The sequence below is a fragment of the Camarhynchus parvulus genome, chromosome 1A (assembly GCF_901933205.1).
Source record: "Camarhynchus parvulus chromosome 1A, STF_HiC, whole genome shotgun sequence".
Classification (NCBI taxonomy): domain Eukaryota; kingdom Metazoa; phylum Chordata; class Aves; order Passeriformes; family Thraupidae; genus Camarhynchus; species Camarhynchus parvulus.
This window is the reverse complement of record NC_044586.1, coordinates 17,859,764-17,875,779: the sequence shown is the minus strand read 5'-3', so window position 1 is coordinate 17,875,779 and position 16,016 is coordinate 17,859,764. Positions and strand designations below refer to the sequence as shown.

At 38.9% G+C, this 16,016-nt stretch overlaps 1 protein-coding gene across 5 annotated transcripts in view; it reads left to right on the top strand.

Annotated features, from left to right (window-relative positions):
- The window catches only part of MPPED1 (metallophosphoesterase domain containing 1), a 60,926-nt gene that overhangs the window by 19,609 nt on the left and 25,301 nt on the right, over positions 1-16,016 (top strand). For all 5 annotated transcript variants that reach the window (XM_030959522.1, XM_030959524.1, XM_030959523.1 and 2 more), the window contains one exon: positions 11,809-12,034. In XM_030959522.1, the coding sequence (XP_030815382.1) occupies positions 11,809-12,034 (226 nt within the window). The remainder of the gene's footprint in view (positions 1-11,808; positions 12,035-16,016) is intronic.

Here is a 16,016-nt window from a genome sequence, read left to right as displayed (position 1 = left end):
AGCATTGCAGATACCTTAATTTGGAATAAAAGTGGCTTCTGGATTTTGAGATTTCATTAATTAAAAAAAGGTGAGAGGGAATGAAGGAGTTGGAGAGAGAAAGGACCCAGTTTAAGGGTAACATTTCAAGTTTTTTGTTGATTTTCTTTCTTATAGTTGATATTTTTGCATTTTTTTCCTTTTTTTTTTTTTGCTACATATTGCAGCAATCCACTAGGAAGGCACAAAGCAGACAGATGCATGTAGGCCGAAATGGAATTTAAAAAGGAAAGTCAGGACTTCACAATTTAAACAAATATTTACTAGCAAATAATTATTAGCAAAGCTGATAAATATTTATTTGAGCTCAGCAACCCAGTAATATGCCCCACATGGAACAATTTTTTTTTCTGTGACTATGAAGGTCAAAACAGCATGTGGAATAATTGATATAGAGCCATCAACTCTGTCTCTGCACCCAAATGGAACAGGTTGGTTATAAAACAGCAAGTTTTGACCCTATTTTGTAGGTCTCTACCATGTATTATAGTAATGTGCTGAAAATAGCATTTACAAATTATTCAAACCATATGGTTACCCCTTCTAAATAATCCTGATTTTATTTATCTGCTGGTGTGGGAAGAGAAGTGCTTTGGGATATTGCTGGTGAGCAAGGATGGGGCTGTGCTCATTGCTTGCTGCAATTGGAGTTTTTGTCTCCAGTTCTCCATCTGCCTCCCTGTTGGTCACAGCTGTACGGTGTTCTGAAGATGTCTGTAAGCTGAAATCCTCTCAGAATGGTAGGAAGATTTCCCAAGGCATTTCTGTGATGTTCTCTTCATCATTTTTATTCTCAAAAAAAGGGCTTAATTTTCTGACTTTTCAGGCATACTTCCAATTTCATGGTAGTGTGCGCTTGGGAAAAGGTGATCTTGGTGGTTGGAGTTATATTTTTGCATGAGCAAAAGATTTAAGATACAGGAAGTTAGCAAGTTAAAAGGTTTTTGTTTAGTTTCTTGGCAATTTAAAATAAAGATTTAACTTAAATTTTTAATAAAGTTTTTGTTTGGTTGTTTTAAACAACCAGTTTATCAACTCTTGAATATACTGAGTGTTCACAAAATCTGCAGTAAATGGTAGAATGGTTAAAAGCATCCCCATTGAGAAGGAATTTCAGAAGGTTTTGCTGATTGTCCATTTTTTTGTGAAGGCATTAGTCTCCAACAGCTTTGATTTTTCTAGATAGCTGCTTCCAGTACCTTCCATAATTTTGCAGCTAATCCAACCTTCTCCTTCTTCCTTAATATTTTACTGGTTTCTTGAGAAAGTAACTGACAGACTCTGGCACCAACTTTTCCTCCACTGACATTCTTCCTTGCTGCTGCCAGATTTCCCTGTTTATTCCTTCATGTACAGGGCTCGCTTTCCCACTTCTTTGTTTAATCCGTGTCTCCTGCTGTCCTTAGATTACAACTTTGTTTTTGCCTTGCAATAAACACCAGGTTTGGTACAGCTTCCCTTGATCTCAGCTTCCCCTCAAGCACGAGATACAAACCCTCCTCCTACTTTTGCTCCAAGTTTCTATGTGCAGCATTGATTCCCACCTTTCAGTTTTCAGTTCTGCCATACCCTCTTGGGTCTGTGCCACTCTGATCTCTCTGTTTCATCTTTCCAGATGAACTCGCCCTTCAGCAAGTTCAGATTTTATCTTTGCGCTTTACACAAAACTCCTGTGCCTGTCTGATGGAAAATTTATTTTACATTACCATCATTAACTTCCATGGGCCTTATGATTCTATCAAGCACATGCTCAAGTGTTGTGTTAATAGAGGCACATTGGCTGGATGAGTCATCCCCTAAAATCTGTTCTCTTTTTCTGACTGTCCCTGGTTCCCAGGAAGGCCGCTACCACCTCGGTAACAGCGCTTATGATCCCAGTATTGTCCCTGCCTGGGGCTGGTACCCAGGTGCTCTGTTTTGGCAGCCCTTTAGTCACCAAGTTTTATACTTCCGACCCCTAAAGCCCTCTAGTTCATTTCAGTTTGTTCTTTCTGGTGATTAATTGCTTTCTGGCATGTGTCTTTTTCTCTAAGCCCTTTCTCAGGGAGAGAGTTGAGGTTTCACTAGGGCTGGCTTGGTGTCTAATTCTGTGCTGTGGAAGAGATAAAATGTTGGTGATCACTGTATGTGCTTATTTTCTCAGCCTTATCTGGTAGGCAGTCCAGCATTACTTTTAATTTAATATATAGATTTTTCTTCTCTGAGTTTTTTAATTGCATTTTGGGTCTGTGCAAAGTTTGAGCACAGACACAGTTTTGCAGCAGAGTTCCAGAATATGACAGGGATGCTGAGATGAACTGTGCTTATTCTGAACCTGTTGCCTACTAGTTTCATTTGGTATTTCCTAATACTGGAAGAGGCAAGTGAAAAATTTATCATTCTTTATTCTGCTTAAGAATTTTTAGGCTCTTTCCATATCTGCCCTAAAGATATTTTTCAGGCTGAAGATTGTTCAGAAGTCCTTAAATGCCTTTGATCATCTGTGTCACTCTTTGTACCTCTTTGTTCCACATCCTTATAAAAAGAGTGAGACCAGAATTTGCAGTGTTCTGAGAACACTACAGGTTTATTCCCTGGCACAATGAAATTTCCTAGCTCTCTTTTCCTTTTTGGTCTTGTGGATTATTCTGTTTTTAACAGAACAATGAGATGGCATTGTCATAAATTTTCCTAATACAATTCCATGAAGTCTTTCCTGAATAATACCTAGTTCAGACCTCATCACTGCATCTATAGTTAGTATATTTTTCCCAAATTTTTTGAATTATTCTACATAAATTTATGTTCAGTTTCATCTGTCTTCTTATTGCCCAGTCATGAAATATCATTAAGTATTTTGCAAGTGAGATTTCTATTTGCTGATGTTTCTCAGGGTAACTTAGGAAATTAAGGGAACAGGGGGTGAATAGTCAGTTTACAAAGCATACAAACAGTGCCAACCTGCTCATTGCCCTCCCTTCTTTTTTTTCTGAGTAGACCCTTCTCCTGTTATCATATCTCAAAGTTTTCCTTTTTTTTATCAAGCTTGTTCTCTTACTGTATTTTTCTTGCAAATTTAAAATTTCAGTTTTGGGGAACCAGAATAAGATGAAGTACAAGGTATGTTTTATGGTAGGAATGAACAGAAAGCCAAGAATCCAGGGAAACTTTCTGATGATTTATAAGAATGCATGGTATGACTTTGAATGTGTGCTAATTTTCCAGCATGTTCAGGAGATTTTAATGATAACACTTCAAACAGACAAAAATAATCTGCAGCTTTTTCATTATTTTGGGTTTTGTTATTTATTCCCTTCCTTACCTGCATGTCAATCAAACGTTTTGTAGGACAAATACAAAGACATATGTCCTGCCTTAGTATACTCATCAAATACTGACTCCAAAACCATCTCTATTTTTTATCTCCTCTACTGTTGGCACTGAAAATTGCCTGCTTGGCTCAGTTGCTCATGTAATTCCCTTTGCTCAAGACTGTAATATCATTTCCAAATTGTGTATGCTCCAGGACCCGCTGTCACTTTGAGCTTGTGGGTTACTTTCCTGGAAATTTAACTAAATAGCTGATCTGTGGTATAAGCTGCAACACATACTTCCATCTTTTCTCTGAGAATTCTCTTCTGTGCATGGATTGGGAAGATTACTTAAACTAACACATTGTGTAATATATATTGTTTCAGTGTGTTTGCTTGAGATTTTCCGATTTCTAAGACAGACTTTCTATTTGAGATTCAAGTTCAAGGTAAATTGGAAATAAAAAAATAGAAAGTGGCTTGGAGTTGTAATGGAAAACAATAATTAGCTCTTCAGAGTATTTTCCTGAAAATATTATTGCATGTTGTACACACACAAACACAGCCAAAAAAAGGATTACAATATTTGACATGCATTTCAGAAGCTGACCTAGGCAAACTCAGCACAGAGGATAAGATTTTTTCAGACTAAAAAATATTTTAGAGTGAAGATGTCTACCAACTGTAATAACTAGTACTACTAGAACATTACCTCTTTCTAGAATTAGATTGTATTTGATCTAAACTTGTAGTATTAGATTCTGTAGACAGAATCAGAGATTTGTTAATAAATGTCATCTCTACTTTTTAAAGGGCTTGAAAAAAGATCTTCAGAAAAACTTGTGGTCACTAGACTTAGCTTTACTTTTGCTTTACTGCTCAGCTTTGCAAAATGATAGTAATTATTTTTCTTCCTCTCTTAACAGGTATATCTTTAAGTTCAGTAATACTCACATTTAAACCAGATTAAAACTGTGTTGAAGATGAAAAAAATCAGCTTCAGAGCAGCAAAAGGAATTAGAATTTATATATTGTAGTCATGCCATTTTGACCATCAATAATTACACTACTTTTATGTTAATGTAGAAACCTCTTGAAAGAAGTATTTAAGCATTAATTATCTATTTACAAAAGAATGGCTTTGGAAATGCAGTGAAAAACATTGAGCTGTGCAGGGATTCAGAACAGATGTCAATTTTAAAAGACTGGGCATACTGAAAACAAATGTTGGTTTTTACTGCTGTTCTTAAATGTATGGTGGCTTGATGCATTTATACATCCAAGGCTCAGACACAGAAAATTGCACTGCAATGCACTCTCCCAGTATTTCTCCAGATCTGAGGAGTTAGGATGTCCTAGGAACTTCAGAATATTAAACTGGCTTCTGTGAGGAATATTTAAGTTGCATCCCTGTATTGGGAAGATGATCCAAAGTGACAATTTTCCACATACACCCCCATGCCAGTAGTGAGAAGCCGTAGAGGTGATAGGTGCTAAAGCATTGTTCCTTCATTTCCTCCTTCCAAACCCATGACCTTCTGGGGGATTTCTTGAACTTTGTATTAATGTTGAGCTTGCCTCCTTCCACTAATGCATTGCAAAGTACCCAAACTCTAGGATTCTGAGTCTGAGGTTTCATAAATACTGAGATCCCTGATCCTTCAAATGAGCAAGGGAATAAAAATACCTAGTCTTATCCCAGACTAGCAGACAAGGGTAGCTTTAGGAAGGCAGTGTTGCCCAGAAGTGAACAACCACAGAACTGGAAAGATCTTGGATGTGAGTCTGTGAACTGTCATTGCCTCTTTTTTGAAAGAGCCTGAGGAGGACAGGCAACCAAATTCTAGTTAGTCATCTTCAGATTTGACAGCCTCTTTATTTTTCCCCCTTGTGAAATTGTGAAAGTGATGCTTGATCCACCTACTACATGAATGTATTGGAGGATTAATTATTCTCAGCACAGCACTTTGAACACCTATTGTGCAGCACTGTACACAAACATTAAACATGGTTATTAGTGCTGTGCACCTCGTACGCTGACATGACACACAGCTCTTTGTAGTCTTCCCTTCCAGAAGGTGACAAGTGGGAGATGCTGAAAGCACCTCCGTGGGATCTAAAGATCTGAATAGGAATCTGTATCAGCGTGCACAGAGATCCATGTAGGAAGTGTAAAACGTTTTTTAATTGTTACTTTTTAACGCAGCTCCTTCCTTTTCATGGTCCCGAGATACAAGTTGTAACCAAAACTAGAATATTTCAGGGGGCAGAAAAGATGTGGTAGGAATTATATCTCCTCAGAAAATTTAAGACTATAACTATCCCAGGAAGCAAAAAAACCCCAAACAGAGTTATGAAAATGGACTGTGACTTACATAGTTAGTGATTTTCAAGCCATCAAGTGCCATAAGCTGAGGGGACACATCAAAGGAAGGTTCAGTCCAGGCAGACATTGCAGTTGTGCAATTTTTTAGACATCTCTTACAGACCACAGGTGAACAGAAGGTGCAGATCCACATAACCTTTTGTCTTGATTCAGTGCAGCTACTCTAATGGCCTAGTTATGCATTGGGCTGGTTCTGCATAATTGCAGGGTAATTAAATAAACTAGGCTAAAAGGAAGCCACTTTTCCTTTAGAAGTAATTTTGACCAATTACATGTGTGTGGGTGGGTATAAAGCACAGTATATCAAAGAGCCTAAGTTGGATTATAATCAGGTGTTTTTTTAGTTTGATTTGCCTTCGTCTATTTTTAAGGAATCCTGTTTTATCAACGTGAGCAGTGTTTTATGTGTTTGCTGTTTTAGTGTTTGGTATAATTACTGGCTTTTTCAATGCAAGAATGGATAGAACTGGAAGGTTACAGATGACTTCAGAGGGAGTGTTCATTTACAGTATTATTCCAGATTACACACCATACAAAAAGTATGTTAATGTGAATTTCCCAGACATCAGCACCAGTGTTTAAACACAGAACTGTCAAAAAGATGCTAAAAAGCAATCTGAGACAGTTATGCAGTCTTTCCACTGTATCACTCACTGCTGTATTCTAAAAGGTTGAAATGAGAGGGAAGAAGCACTAAGTGGGCACTTACATGATTGTCACTTCTTTTAATGAATACTAAAAATTTTGCTCAGTACAAAATACCAGGAAAGAAGCAAAACACATCTGCCTGTCCAGGTTTGCATTTAGCTCAGCAAAGTTGGGAGCTGATAACCACTGTGAGCTTCAGAGGAGGTCCAAAGTTGATAAAGATGCCTCACTTGGTACAAGACAAGAGGAGCCTGGAGTATGGACACCATGAGTTTGCTCTTGGATTATTTTCAGTGTTGATCTGGTTTACTTGGTTGATAATAGAACAAGATGAACCCTTAATAACACAGAATTCCACTTTGAACAAACTCAGCTGCAGAGAAATAGCAAAGAGACAGTGTTGCTCAGCAGGCTGCATTATGCAGCCTGTAGTCCAAGTAATGGTTCCCCAGCACTTCAAGTTATTTTGTAAAAATTATGTTCACCATAAAAAGAACCTACTGGAGTTTGGAAGTAAAAAATTGCTGCAATAATTCTGTAATTGGTGCATAAACATGCAAAAATTAGATGTTTGGTTGATTTTCTTAATTAGTAATCTGCAGTAATGAAAGGAATAAACAAAGATGTTCCTTGCTGAAGAAATATATATGTTCCTATACATATTATATTACCAGAACTGCTGTCATATTCTTATCCTGAACAAATGAAGGCTAAGAAACTTTCTGAGGAAGCTTTGCTGTAAACTGACAAAAACTGTGGATGAAGTGAAAATGTCTGTAAGATGATAACACATCTGGCTATATATAAGTTAAATATGATAACCTGAGCTTGTTGATAGTAAACTAATCTCAAATGATAAGAAATTATATTGATGGAGGAAATTTAGGGCCGATTTTTTTGTGTAATGACTTGTTCTGAGAGCAGAGCCACTGCTGCCTGACTTCTTGGATCTTGTCTCATAGATCTGCTGTGGGTTCCAAGTTGCCTCATTCCTTTGAAACCTCTCCTTCATATTGGGAATTATTTACCTTAGACACTTTCAGGGAATTCAAGGGAACATAATTACCTTTGAGGTCTTTATATAGTAAACGGCTTTTCAATTTGCTGGGCAGTTTCAGATAGATATAGAGTGACAAGCAGGCAGAAGTCTAAAGCATTGTACTTCTGCAAGTTACATATTTTCCCTAAGAAAAAAGATATCTTTTTCTAAAACTGCTAAATTAAGGGCAAGATATATTGCATATAAGGGGAGATTACAAAATGGAAAGGGGAAAATAAGGCAGGAGAGATAAAGAGTCATGGAGCCGAGAAGAAGGAAAAGGATGGGAGAAATCTCTTATTCCACATTAAGACAGAGGCTGACAGAGGTGGATGGTGGCTTGGAGCCCCATTCCAAATCGGCAGAAGGCAAAAGTTGAATGTGGACTGAAAGGGAAAGCTCAGAAGCCCAGGGCTCAATCTGAGCCAGTGTGTGTTTCTGATAGGATTTTGATTTGGAAATGTTTCATTCCAAATCCAAATAGGATGAAGTGGATAGAGGTTGATTATGGAGGAAAATAATTTTAGTTTCTTGCAAATTAAACATTATGAGAGTTAAAAAACCCAGCACTTACTTTAGGGGAAAAAAAGAAATTTTGCCTAGAAATGAAATTTTTATTCACCCCAAAATATTTTAAATGGACATTTTGCTTAATTTTCTTTTTTCCTTGGTAATGTCAGAAAGACTGTGAATTTCCAAATATAACCCATTCCATCCAAGTGGTATTTTAATACAGAAAAATATTTAGGTAAAATTTTTCCAACTGATTCTAGTTGCAGTTTATGGCCAGATTAGAGGCATATTTTAGCAGAATCTTCTCAGGTGCCAAGAACAGAAGGATCCCTGGACTTTGGACAAAAACACTTGCCTTATTTTGGCTGGTCAAAAGAACAGATCGGAGAAAAAATGTAACTTCCCCCAAATTCATAACTTTTCTTCTTTTTTTTCTTTGTTTGAAATTACATCTTTGACTCCCATAGCATATGTTCTTGCATGTGTTTCTTGGCACTCCTGAAGGGCAGATCTGTTTCTTACATGCTTCCTGCCTTATTTTTTTCTGGGGAATTAATTTTGTCCTGGATATGTGTGCAGGATTCCTGTGACAGCCATAATTTTTCTTTAATATCATTGTATACACAGAGCTTCTGTATTAATACTGAGTTTGCTACCTGCCCACCAGCAAAGCCATATGCTAGAATCAAATGTTAATTGGTTATCAGTTGGGGATTTAGTCCTACTCATCTGCAATTGGATAGTATGAGATACTTACACCAGAGTTAATGGAACATACTCTCTAGTCTTGTTAAATTGCCCGTCTGCCATAGATTTGTTCCATTACAATCAAAACACAAAATGAGGTTTGGATTTGGTTTAGCATTGGAGGCTCTTTAAAATTCTGGTTTGTTTTCCAGTGTGGATTGACAGGAATCTAGAGAATCAGGGAGGATGGAAGGGACCTCTGGAGGACATTGAGTTCAACCTTTTCCTCAAAGCAGGCATGGTTAGAGACCAGAACCTTGGCCTGAGGAACTCTGAGTGCCTTTGAGGGAGGAGATTTCCCAGCTGCTCAGGGCACCTATTTCACTTTTTTACCATCCTCATGGTAAAATTCTTTCCTTGTAGCATGTTCTCACTTGTGCCTGTTGCTGCTTGTCATGCATCTCTAAGAAGGACTCTCTCTTGCATTTACCTGGGCTCAGGTGGTTGCAGACCAGCAGCAGGGTCTACCCTGCATCTTCTTGGGATCTGAACAGCCTCAGATCTCAGTCTCTCATCCCAACCACCTTGGCTGCTCTCTGATGGGCTTGCCTCAGTTTCTCAGCAGCTTTCCTGTCACTGAAGAGCCCAGGATGAGACCCCACACTCCAAAGGAGGTCTCACAAGTGCTACGTGGTGGAGAAAGATCACTTCCTTTGTTCAGCTGGTTTCTGAAAACTCGGTGTGGTGACTAACACAGCCAGGGTGTCATGGCCACAAAGACTCCCTGCAGAGTCTTTTTGAGTGCAGTTAGTCCATCATGGGTGCAGCTGTGGGAACAACTGATGAACCTGGAAGCGTTTGAATTATCTACGATCAAGAGCTGTTGGGATAAAAAATGGGAATGTGTTTGTTCTAGGACTGTGCATAGGAACACAGCCTTACAACAGCTCTAAGATTATGTGCCCTTGGGGATGTCCTGCTCCTAGCCAAGGAAGCCAGGGCTACAAATTGTGCAGAAATCTGTTCCTTACACATAACTTCACAACAGCAGTGCCTAGGCAGGAACAAGATTTCAAAGATTTATACCTAAGTCCGACTTTGTAATTCAAGAGCCCTTGGAGTAAAAAGCAAAGCACATTCTAAAGTCTTCCAAGGAGCAAAGTTTGAACAAAACATTGCTAAATCTATGAATAAGCAGCAGAAAATACCCTGTTAGTAAAAAAATTAAAATTTAAAAGGTAAAAAGTGCAGTTAAGGAGACAAAGAAAAGGAAATATTTTTACCAAATCCTGGTGTGGAATGAAAGAATAAAACAACTGAGATGCATACTCATCAAAAACACGGTTGTTAATTGAAAAGCTGACAGACCTGTAACTACAGCAGTGCCTCTGGCCGCCACCATAATAAATGTAACTGTACATTTAGAGTAATTTGCTAATTTGCCTAAGTAACACCCACAGACAGCAACATGACATAAATACATTAGTGGAAGCAACAACTATAACCAGCTCATACAGGTTCTTGGCTGCTAGATGGATGGATCAGATGAGCTGGAAAAGATTTACCAAACAGAACAGAAATGGAGCTGGTAACGACATTGTGGGATACAGGATTTCTTTATTCCTTTAAGGCCTGAAGATGCCCATACATGTTGCAGCATGTAAATAACATTTTTAACTTGTGTATGTGTGCACACACCTGGAAAGCTTGTACAGGTGGAGTACACATCTGCTAAATGCCAAGTGTTTCAGAAACAAAACAAAGAAGCCTTTCAGGTAAATCATTGAATCTTGAACATTTAACATGTAATTATAAATATCTGAAAAGAGTTTTTGGTAAATATTATAAAGACATGTATGTATTTGGTCCATAGGAAAGACTGGAACCTGTACCATCAGCTTTCCTAATACAGGTGTTCCAAGTGTCTGAAACTTGTATTTCAGAATCACCCACGTCTTCATCTGGCAAAGTTCATCTGTGTCACCTCCCTTAGGCTAGCACTGTTCCGTCTTCTGTTTCCATAGCTCTGAATCACATTGTTGCATTTTATTCTGAAGTCCTACTCATGCCAACTTTTGCCATTGCATATTAACTGGTTTTTTGTGTTCTCTAAATAGCCTGCCTCCAGGTTAAACTTGGGCCATCGCTAAGGATTTTTATGTTATCAACAATGCATTTCTAAAATTAAAATCCCAAAAAATTGCTGTTACGCAAGGCGGGTTTAATTTTCAGTAAAATATTTCTTTCTGGTCCCAATCTCCTCTTCTGACCGTCTTGATCCTGATACAAATTAACAGTGCAGAAACAAAGCTAATGAATGCAGCTTTGCACAGTTTCTCTCTTTGTTTCTTCCAGATGTGCTTAGGAGGTTTGTGCTGAGCTGTTTGAGACAGGCAATGCCAGCTCTCAGGGGCAGAATCCAGTGAATAACCAAATGCAGAGTCAGGTGAAAAGTTTCTGTTTCAGTGCTGCTCTCAGGAAGAGCCCACGTGTGTGGGCATATATATTCTTGCCTTCATCAGGAGGTTGTTCTAAGGTTTTTCACTAAATACGGGTTGTAAAATATTCTTGAACATGAGTCACTTTAAATTATAGTCTGCGGAGCTAAGGGAGTCACTGAGAAAATGGAGCAGGAAAAAAGCCATGGGATAGAGGCAAAGAGTGAGATTTCAGTGTGGGATGTGGATTTTTGACAGCCAAACTTGCTTGAAGGCTTGATATTAATGTCAGGGCAAAGACCCCTCTGACCCAAGTTCTGAGTGTCAGTACAGGCTGACAAAGACCTCAGCTCTGGGAGAAGAGAGCTGACATGATTTTATGAAGCATTACGGCTGATCTTCTTTGAACCCTAATTTCTGTCAAAGAGTTATCATCACTGTCACAGTAAATGATACTTGCAGCACAAATGGCAATTAACTAGAAGTAAATAGTAGAGCAGAAGTCTGCAGACTGGTTTTTAAGGTTGATGAGTTGAAAGTAATTTCAACACATTAATGCTAAGCATGCTAAATCATAGTGTGCCATGAAAAAGACAGTAATGTCATTTACCTGAAATCAGCAGGAATTACAATAACATGTAGTAGGGGTAGGCTCGATTGTTTCAAATATGTGAGCATATTACAGGAACCGATAACACTTTGTCTATCTGTTTGCTTTTATCAGATTTTTCATAAAACAAGTAATTTGTTTGTTTTTCACTGTTTTAGGTAGCCTGCCCTATGAATACAAGATTGTGATAGCAGGAAATCATGAATTGACCTTTGACCAGGAATTCATGGCTGACTTAATCAAGCAGGACTTTTACTATTTCCCCTCTGTTTCTAAGCTGAAGCCAGAGAGCTATGAAAATGTACAGTCTCTTCTAACAAACTGCATCTATCTTCAAGACTCTGAAGTGACGGTGAGGGGATTCAGAATATATGGCTCCCCTTGGTAAGCAGGTTTTTAAGCATATATAAAAAATATTGTTGATTGCTATCACATCAGCCATTTTGTCTGCATCAGCTGTATTTGGATTGCTGTGTTAGGAAGAAAAGTAACACTCACATTGATAAAGTTTTTATATTTTCTTGTAATTAATCATTTCTGTGACAAAATAATGTACTGTACTGTGGGTATGGTTAACCAAATAATGATGGGAAAAAAAGATGGTGTGCTCTTCAAACTCTCAGCCAGGAGCAGTTGTTTAACAGTCCATGCAGGGGGCTTTTGTGTCATAAAATATGTTTTCTATCCTTAGTGAATTTATTTAATTACAGGTTAATTTTATTGCAAGGGTACATTCTTTTGACAATTTCCATCCTACAGAAAGTATTGGAGGTTCATTAGTGTGCACAGTAGTCACTTAACTCAGCAAGCTTATTTCAGCTACTCTGAAGGTCTTTTATTGCATATCCCTCAGAATCTTACTTTCTTTTATAAAGTAATAGCTTTCCTCAAGGTCTAGCTGAGCTTCTAAAGTCAACAACTCAGTGGCAGCTTAATATTTCATGGATTTTGCTCTACTGCATAGTGATCACTTAGAACCCTTGACAGTATTGAAGGCAGATGGACTTTGGTTCCTGACTTCCTTGTATGTGCTGCTTCTGTGTCTCTTACTAATGTCCCATTCCTGTTTATTATGTCCGCTGATGGGCCTGTAAATTGGATCTTTTGTGAGCATTTGGTACATGTTTAAAATAAGTTAAAATGTATTTTAAAAGGCATGGTTTTAACGGAATATATTATTCTTCCTTTCAACATCACATCAGGCTGAAATGTAGCAAACAAGTTGTCAAACCTGATGCATATACCCTGATGTGAATTTTCAGTGTGAATAAACTGTGAAATCTCTTGGATTTTTTTTCTTTTTTAATGAAATTTGGCTTTTTCCCATTTGGTTACTTGAGATGGGTGTTAATTTTTTCTGAGCTTATTATTCTACATTTGTCTAGATTAGTTTCTCTCTTAAATGCACCCTTCTCTTTCTCCCTTTCAGACTTCCAGATCTTTCTGGTTTTTTTCAACCTACCAACCTGCTGTTTTATAGTTCATCTTCCTCTTGTGTGTACAATGTATGCAGTCAATGTGCATTTTACTTAATTTTCCAAATTATTTGGGAAGATGTTAGGTGGTATCAGTTCCAATATTAACTTCTGAGAAATGCCACTTGGCATCTTTTCCCATTTTGATGTTCAACTGTAAATACTGTAATTATGCTCTGTTTACAATATGTCTGGCAACCTCATGTCTTCATTGCAGTGTTGGTAACCAGGCACCATATTTCCAGTGTCAGTAATAATTTTCCAGGCAGTGAAGTACCAAAAGTTGCATGGAAGTCTAGAAAAATGAAATTAAAACAAAATACTATCTATAAAGTAGCACTACATAGAGGCTAAAGAGAACCACTTGAACTTTCTGTGTGTGATTAGATCTGCAAAACCTGTTGAGAAAACCTTTAGTCCACCCACTAACCCATAAATAATGTTTGTGTAAAATCAGCTCTGCCACCTTCCCTTTGTGGCAAATCCTGTCACTCTGCACAAGTTGCCTGAGCTATCTGCCATGATCTATCCTTCAAGTAAAAAGAACACTTTCCATCTCTTCTGCAACTCCAGGTCATAGCTACACTTCCACACTCCATGTTTTACAACGCTGCTAAATCATCTCCCACTCCTTTATGGTCCAGGAAGTTGAGTGTTGCGAGGTCTCCTGAAGATATTTGCTTTCTCCATCTGGGAGAGAGTCTTGATGAAAGTCTTCCAGCCACACTGAGTTGTTTTGTTCACTATTTAGCAAGGCAGAATGAAGTTTCCATGCCAATTGATGACACGTCCAGTGGAAACATCAACAGTAGCAATAACAGCCCTTCATCAATCTATCAGGGCAGCAGATGCAGTCCCATCAGCCAGGTCACCAGTCAAAAATCTTGGGAAGACAAACAGCTCTTGTGTGGGGGGTTGACTAGCTGCTGCTGGATTTCAGGCTGCAGTAGACTCCTGTGCCTAGTGAGCACCACTGTTCTTTGGCATTTCTGTTGCTATGCTTTGTTTGCCCTAAAAGGAGACGTTTGTCATATCCTCTCTGGGAAATCAATCTCAGTTTCTTTCTACATCATAGTAATGTAATCTCTAAAAAGGTAAAGAAATTTGCTGAGCTGTAAAGTGAATATTTTTTTTGAACTAGCATTAAAAAGCTTGTCCATTAGAAAATATTTATGAACATAGTCAAGACTGTCCACTAGAAAATATTTACAAACATAGTCAAGACTTCACAATTTTAAGTTCTTTAAGGTCTCAGAACTCCATAAGAAAGTCAAATTTCATGCAGTTGCTTGTCTAATATCCTAAAATAATTTTCTTTTTCTGTTTTAAATATATGCACCTAAACTTTCCATTTCTAGTTGCAGCGCTGACCTTCTGTCTTACATCACCTTTTGTAGAAATAATTGGAAGCTAGAGATATCCCTCATTCATAAATCACGTTGATCAATAGTTGCAATGTACTTTGAGAACACTGGAGTAAGGTCTGAATGAAAGCCAAGCAGCATTAACTTAGTGTCTTTTACCTGTAGCCATTTGCATTTTTATAGATAACCTGTACACATTAGATTATACTTCTATTTAAAATGTTTTAGTTGCAAATTAAACCATGAGAGCTTGATTAGTTTGTATAACACGCCAGTCTCTAAGGTCTTTTAAATATGTACCACTTGTGTGTGGTTAAATATTTTAATAGCACTTGGTATTTCGTCCTCTATTATTATCTAAAACCAAGTAGTTATTTTTAATTTCACAGAAGAAATGGGACAGTGTTTTGTCTTAGAAACCAATGCTCTAACTCTCCTGGGCTCCAAGGGCAAGAATTCAAGTGCTAGATTGAGCCTCTACTCACTAACAAAAATTTAACTGTCTTAATTGTTAATTACACAAGTATTATCATTGAGCAGGGAGCAGCCATTTTGAAATGCCACTTGCAATGCACGAAAGCAGATCCTTAGGAATTAGTACTTGCAAAAGCATATCTTGGACAATGGATTATCAGGATAGATGATAAGGAGGAGAAGTGTGAAAACATTAGAAGTTTCATGAGAAACGCAGGAATACCAAGATTTTAAATGTGTCCAGGGCAATGCTGAATGCAGTGGGTAGCTGTTTGGCCTAGGGGCATGATGCTTCTCACAGTGCTTATGGAGCTGGCTGCCAGATCTGGATGGATGAGCAGGGCACCAGTAAGAATGCAATGTGCTTCAAATAATCCCAGGATGGCTCAGGCTGGAAGGGACCACACTGGGGCAGCTGGTCCCACCTCCCTGCTCCAGCAGGGCCATCCCACAGCACAGGGCACAGGATTGTGTCCAGAGGGGTCTGGAATATCCCCAGTGAGGAGACTCCACACCCTCTCTGGACAATCTGTTCAGTCCTCAGTCACTGCACAGGACAGAAGTTCTGCCTCCTGCCCTGGTGGAACCTCCTGGGCTCAGTCCCTGCCCGTTCCTCTGGTGCCATTGCTGGGCCCTGCTCTGACCCTCCCTGCACACAGGGACACCCAGGGCTGAGGCCCCTCTCAGCTGGGGCTCCTCTCCAGGCTGGACAGCCCCAGCTCCCTCAGCCTTTCCCTGCCAGAGATGCTCCAGGCCCTGAATCATCTCCACAGCCTCCACTGGCCCTGCTCCAGGAGCTCCATGTCCCTGCTGTCCTGAGGAGCCCAGGACTGGACACAGCACTGCAGATGTGCCACACAGGGCTGGGCAGAGGGGCAGGATCACTCCCTGAGCTGCTGGCACTGCTCTTCTTAATGCACTTGCTTCAGTACAGCACAGATGCTGGGAACTGTTGGATCTTCTTCAGTATAAAGGCTGGACACCCTGATTTATTTTTGCAAAAACAAGCCACAGGAAAATGCACTCTGGTTTCATCCCAGCAAAACCCAGGGA